Below are 6,973 nucleotides of genomic sequence, written 5' to 3'. Positions count from 1 at the left end.
ATGCTGGATTCACACTGCATCCGATTTTCGTCGTACGACGACTCTGCAACCAATCAGGAAACAAAATTTTGCTTCGTATCGATGATACGATTTTTCTGATTGGTTGCAGAATCGTCATACGACGAAAATCGGATGCAGTGTGAATCCAGCATAACCCTTTCGTAATGATCATGTAAAAAAGTGGAGTTGGAGTACCAGAAGAAGAATCAGGGTGCAAACCCATGCAGCGGAATAGCGTAAAGGTGCTTTTTCATGCGCAGCACGCTGCAGCAGCAATTCGTTACTATTGGTTAAGAATTTTATGTAAGCTAAATGACGCACTTCCGGCGCAAAATACATTTTGCCGCAGTTCGTTGAAGTTGAACCGAACGAACAGCAAGTAGCAAGCGGCAAAATCGAGAAAACGTACAATATGTCCGTCGTTTCATTATGAAAATATTATTTATTGCAATAAATATTAGGAAAATAAACGAAAAATGGCTTCGGATAAGGTACGGATACATGTTTGTAAATTAGATCATTTTATACTTTACCACAAATTTGAAAAAGTAAAGTGTAAAGTATAAAATAATCTAATTTACAAACATTCGTACCTTATCCGAAGCCATTCTTCGTTTATTTTCCTAATATTTATTGCAATAAATAATATTGCCTCGATTTTGCCGTTTGCTGCTTGCTGTTCGTTCGGTTCAACTTCAACGAACTGCGGCAAAATGTATTTTGCGCCGGAAGTGCGTCATCTAGCTTACATAAAATTCTTAACCAATAGTAACGAATTGCTGCTGCAGCGTGCTGCGCATGAAAAAGTACCTTTATGCAAAAGTCTGTGCTCCCAGCTTTAGAGTGGTAAAGTTGCATGCACATATATCAACACACTTGTCACTTGCGCATGCGTACTATAACAGCCAATCAGACTTAGGCACATATTACCTCGTCGCACCGTCCGCAGTGGGACCCCCCCCCCCCGCATCGTTATGCTCTGTCCCTATATTTCTATGTCCATGCTATATACTGGCTGCGTTCCGCAAAGCGCATATGCACGCATTTTATATAGTGAGCGTCACGTATACTATAGGGGAATGCGCGCATATGCGCTTTGCGGAAAACAGCCACTAGTCAAAGATCGGGCGAGTTCAAGACGACGTAGCGGCTAGGTACGCTTGCCGAGCGATCGAGTATGTTTGGTTGGATCTATAAGTAATAACCAATTATATTCAATCGCTCGGCAAGCATACCTAGCCGCTTTGCCGTCTTGAACTCGCCCATCGATACCCAGCTAGCGAAGTTCACAATCAAAGTTGGCAACATTGATCCGCTTCTTTCTTCATCTTTCTGTTCATCTTCTTGTAGGCCTTATAGCGTGATCGGGGGTGAGTCACATCACGATTTTGTACAATATAATTTAGAGATTTAGAGAAAATAAACAATCGTACACATGATTGTTGCTTATTTTTATATTTTGTCCGATATTTCGAATTATGACATCCCACAATTTCGTATTCGCAACCATTCGCGACGTAGTGAAATCAAACACATGGCCAAATGGCCCAAACGTCTTCCATTAAGGTGTATTCAGGAATTATTCTCAGATAATTCTTGGGTGTATTTTTGCTCTAATATACGTAACTTATAGTCGTTATAACTATAGCCTAGAATTACTTATGCGTAATTCTTGAACGCAGCCTTGTGCTTCCTGTCACATATTACATGCTAACATACCATATTTCAGCGATCTAATCACATTTACTCACGATTTGTCGCAATAATCACGATCACATGCGGTAGGGATAATATTTCGTGCATTCATCAAAATTTAACGATTCGTCGCTTTCTTGTCATTGACACGTTGGATCTTAACTTTTATTTCTATATATGAGTGCATGTGTCACCGACAGTCTCAAATTTGAAAGCTTGTACCACACATACTGCAATCTGTTAAAAAATTTTTAACCAAATGGTTGCACTGTGGTTTATCCAATTCGCTAATGGCTTCCTATATGTCTGAATGAAGAACGATTTCTCAATATCTATGATTTTTCAAATTCTTGAAATAAAGGACCCCGCACGTTTCATATGAAAAAATGACCCTGTCAAATTGCTCTGTTTTTGAGATATGTTGCAATTCTTGTAATTCTGAACAAATGTCTCCATTGTCACATAAAATCAATAGATAAAAAGATATAGCGTTTTGAAATCTCAGAATTTGGATGCCGCCATATCTCCTTAAGATAACTTGATGCTTTTATGTGTAATAGATATACAACATTTGTTTAACATGAGTTCCCTTGCCTCTCACATCAGAGTGCTTGTTTAATTTGAATCACATTTGACTCATCTATATCATCCATATCAAGAATAGTCTTCATCATTCCTATTAAATCAATATTTATAATTTGATTTAAGACAGTTCTGTTTGGATATTTCACATTAAGCTGATGTCGGCATAGCCTAAAAACTATTATATATAATACTCGTTATATGAGTGCAACATCCCAAGGTTCTTGCATCAGTCTTACATGTGTAATAATATCCTAGAATTGTGGTTCACATCTTACATTCTGAGTTACACTAAAATTGAATTCTAAAGAATAATATAGTCTATATGTATGTGCTCAAAATTATCATACATTCAAGAATACATGTGTATGTATACACATAAAAGAAAGCATGAAGTTATCTTAAGGAGGTATGACGGCACTCAAATTCTGTAACTTCAAAGCGCTATATCTCTTTTTATCTATTGATTTTATATGAATGTGGCAATGGAGACATTTGTTCAGAATTACAAGAAGTACAACATCTCAAAACAGAGCAATTTGACCAGGGTCATTTTTCTATATGAAATGTGTGGGATTCTTTTATGGTTTAAATTTAATTTAGCTAATTAAAATATATAATTAATGTAATATGTTACAGAATTGCTAATCATGCAAATCTTTGTGAAAACTCTTACGGGGAAGACTATCACCCTTGAAGTTGAGGCATCAGACACGATTGAAAATGTTAAAACAAAAATTCAAGACAAGGAAGGTAAGAAAATTGTTGATCTACAGAACAATCTTGGAAAATAATAATAAATATTTATTATATTGATCGTTAAATAAAATCTATTTGAAATTAAATCAAAACAAAATTTATTTATTTATTTGAAATTTAATCTTAAACTCTTGTGATACTTTAGTATTTCTATATATGTATACATATATGTATGAAAGAAAAAGAAACAAATTATTATTTTTGTATTTTTATCCAATAAAATGTGGATAAAAATCTATGTTCACCCAAGCGTCTGATAAATGTTTGATAGATGAAGAAAATTATGGTGTACATTTTTATTAATATAAACTAATACTAATTTGAATAAATTACTGTCAATTTCTAAACGGGATAATTTTATCGTTTTAGGCATTCCACCAGACCAACAAAGATTGATCTTTGCTGGTAAACAATTGGAAGATGGCAGGACTTTGTCAGACTATAACATCCAGAAGGAATCTACTTTACACTTGGTGCTGCGTTTGCGAGGCGGTGCCAAGAAACGAAAGAAGAAGAATTACTCTACCCCTAAGAAAATCAAGCACAAGAAGAAGAAGGTCAAGCTAGCAGTGCTTAAGTATTATAAGGTAAATATTGCTATCCTTTTCCTTTTTTCATGTTATCAATTTTCTTTATCATATCAAAATAATTTTTACTTTAAAATTTCTAAATAGTCCAAGTATATAAGACCGTGATATCATAAGCGAAAAATATCACGTGTAAGTTTCTTGTATTTAGTATTATATTATTTGTAAATAAAATACCAGCATAAAGAGAATTTGGATGAAACAAAATAATGAGAGTGCTTTGAAACACTTACAAAAATTGACTTACAATTATCCTTACCTCTTCCTTCCTGATAGTCAATAAATAGTCATAAAAGACACATAAAGTGAATCAAGATCCCGGTACCTACTGCTGGATACAATTACGGCTAATACTGCTCTATCTGTTTCATTCTTCATTTCTTTGATTCTATATTTATACACATACAGGGTGTCCCAGAAAGAGTGCAAAAAATTACGTGAACAGGTAGAGCGGATTGAACTGAGTCGAAAAGTCGTCTACGGTTTTGCAATTTTCGCAATAGTCAACGAGATAAAATTTGGTAAAAATTACCGAATACCTGCATTCACCCGTCCTACTACTGCCAACAGTGTACGCTCATCGGCGTTTGGGGCTCGCCAGGCAATCCCCGCTCTCCGCGATCCGCGCGCCGACGAGCTATCATGAGCGTACACTGTTGGCAGTAGTAGGACGGGTGAATGCAGGTATTCGGTAATTTTTACCAAATTTTATCTCGTTGACTATTGCGAAAATTGCAAAACCGTAGACGACTTTTCGACTCAGTTCAATCCGCTCTACCTGTTCACGTAATTTTTTGCACTCTTTCTGGGACACCCTGTATATGAAATTTTCTAATATATTTTTTTGTTATATAGATTCATTTTTAAAAATCTATAATATTCTATCATCTAATCAGGAGCCTAAAGACGATTTTGTTTTACATGCATGATGTTATGAATCTTTTACATAAAGTGTATATTGTCAAGCTTTCATATTAAATCCCGATTTAATTAAAGTTTAGCCCGAGTTGTGATATTCGTCTACATTTATTAATTTTGGTGAAGAATTTTCAAATCTCGAAAGTAATACATACGAAAAAAATGGTTAAAAAATTATTGCGTCCAGTTGATAAAATGGATAATACTAACACTTTTTTACTGGTGTATGTGAAATTGAGCATTCATAAAAATAATTTACAGGTAGATGAAAACGGAAAAATTCACCGTTTGAGACGAGAATGCCCTATGGAGCAGTGCGGCGCTGGTGTATTCATGGCGGCAATGGAAGATCGTCATTACTGCGGCAAATGCGCATATACACTTGTATTCAATAAACCAGAGGAAAAATAAATTTCTGAAATATATCTTTACATATTCGCATTCTGCAAATGTTACGTCCTTATTATGTTTCATTTCTTATATATTTCACTTAATTAAATAATCTAATCAAAATACGTAATCGTTATACTATCTGGTTCATTTTTTATACAATTGAGGAGCTGGATTCTATAAGGAGATACGCGTGGATTTCGCGGGATAAGTATTGTCCGCAGGACTAATTTTGGACATCGCTCTAATTTCAATTTTGACGCCTGATTCTTGTAGAAAATTCATAGCACATTTTTTTTATCTTTAAATAAAATTTGCATTTTTGGTTTTTAAGTTATAAATAAAAAAAGTAATTTTTTTAAATTAAAATATTTCATGTTCAATTTTGTGTTTAACTCGCCATATCTCAACCAAATATGAATATTTTTCTTTGAAATTTTAACAGAAGTTCAATATGTTTCTCGAAATATATATAGAGCATATAAAAAGTTTTTGAAACATTTCACAGCCAAATGCCGAATTTTTCAAAATAATCTCGAATTCGTAGTTTTATTTATTTGATCATAAAAGTTATCGTACGAATTTTCGATTTGTCAACTTTTATCAGTACTACAATTTTGTTTTCATTACGCGTGCACGTAATGTGCCCTATACCTCAACGCTTTTGCGTGCGGGAAATAGCCAATACCTCAGCCGTTGAGTTATTTCTCTAACTCCACTCTTCTACGCAAAAACGTTTCGGTATAGGCACATTACGACGAGCACTTGTAATGAAAAGTTCTATGTGTAGCGAGTGGGGGCATATTTGTTTATAGGTCAGCACGAGCGTTCGTGTAGTGTGTACTCGCGCCCATCCCGCGCTATAAACTATCCCCCACTGTTACACAATGTACTATTATTAGTTTTTGGAAAGTATTAACTCTTTAAATATTATTGTTGTAAAGTAATAACGATTTATATATCGATCCGATTACATAGCGCGCTGCACGCAACGCGAAAGTTCGAACCGTTCGCTTCCGCGAAACAAAGGTATCAATAATGTATCAAAACATAACCCAGATAACATTTATGTTGCATAAGATATCTAAAAGACATCTTTTAGACATGTTTTAGACATAAGACTTCTAAAAGACGTCTTTTAGATATCTTGTGCAACATAAATGTTATTTGAGAATATATTTAAGGACTCTCAAAATCTTTTTCAACTTCTTAATTGTTTATAGTTACAAAATAAGAATTAGAGTATCATATCAATAAAAATTGATCACAATAGCGTATTTTAATCTATTATGTCTGTTTCCACCAATGCAGATTAACTTTAATCTCGGTTTAACTTACTATTCATCTTTTTCTAATTTTTAGAATTAGAAAAAGATGAAGAGCAAATTGAACCGAGATTAAATAAGTTAATCTGCATTGGTGGGAAATGGGCATTAGCAAATATAAACATACTTCTTTCCGTTATATATATATGCAATGAGATACTACTCTACCAGGGTTGCCACAAATTTTTCATCCTAAAATTTCCTGACATTTCCCTGATTTTACTGATAAAATTTTGTAATTTTCCCTGAATTTCAATAATAAATATTTTGAAATATTTTTTGTATTTTCATCTTGATTTGAAAATTGTTAAATATTTTGTTGATCGAGTAATTTAACATAACAGTGTAATTATAAATTAATGTTATAATATGTGTATATAAACTTACCTTTTTAAAAAAAAGGTAGAAAAAAGCGCTAAGAGTGGGTGCTGCTGGTCAGAAAACCATTTGGACCAGTTTCACCAACGTCAATTACTTAATCGACTGTGAAACTGACCAATCACATTTGCTGTTTAGTAGAACCATCTTTAAAAACCTACGTGATATTATCCTTATTTACTTAATTCAAATGACATGTATCATTTGTATAAAAGATTTGATATCAATAGTAGGCGCCAAGTTAAATTCTAATCTTTAAAAACCAACGTGGTATTATCCTTATTATTTAATTAAATCAATGACATGTATCATTTGTATAAAAGATTTGATATCAATAGT

The 6,973-nt window shown here is 33.6% G+C and overlaps 1 protein-coding gene across 1 annotated transcript; it reads left to right on the top strand.

The window, feature by feature from the left end:
• The first annotated feature begins 1,258 nt into the window (after positions 1–1,258).
• RpS27A (ribosomal protein S27A) lies at positions 1,259–4,972 on the top strand. Its single transcript, XM_018544207.1, has 4 exons — positions 1,259–1,370; positions 2,917–3,030; positions 3,406–3,623; positions 4,803–4,972. Exons 2-4 carry the CDS (start codon positions 2,928–2,930, stop codon positions 4,950–4,952), a joined length of 471 nt encoding a protein of 156 aa, XP_018399709.1. The 5' UTR covers positions 1,259–1,370; positions 2,917–2,927; the 3' UTR covers positions 4,953–4,972.
• Positions 4,973–6,973: the final 2,001 nt, after the last annotated feature.

This window comes from Cyphomyrmex costatus, unplaced genomic scaffold (genome assembly GCF_001594065.2).
Source record: "Cyphomyrmex costatus isolate MS0001 unplaced genomic scaffold, Ccosl1.0 scaffold114, whole genome shotgun sequence".
Lineage (NCBI taxonomy): Eukaryota > Metazoa > Arthropoda > Insecta > Hymenoptera > Formicidae > Cyphomyrmex > Cyphomyrmex costatus.
The sequence above is the reverse complement of the archived record's forward strand: the minus strand, read 5'-3'. Positions and strand labels throughout refer to the sequence as shown.

Excerpts from the sequence above, each read along its gene's own strand:
- RpS27A (XM_018544207.1), top strand. The coding sequence starts at position 2,928 with ATGCAAATCTTTGTGAAAACTCTTACGGGGAAGACTATCACCCTTGAA. Across the intron at positions 3,031-3,405 it reads AAAAATTCAAGACAAGGAAG|GCATTCCACCAGACCAACAA; the intron begins GTAAGAAAATTG and ends TTATCGTTTTAG. Across the intron at positions 3,624-4,802 it reads CAGTGCTTAAGTATTATAAG|GTAGATGAAAACGGAAAAAT; the intron begins GTAAATATTGCT and ends AATAATTTACAG.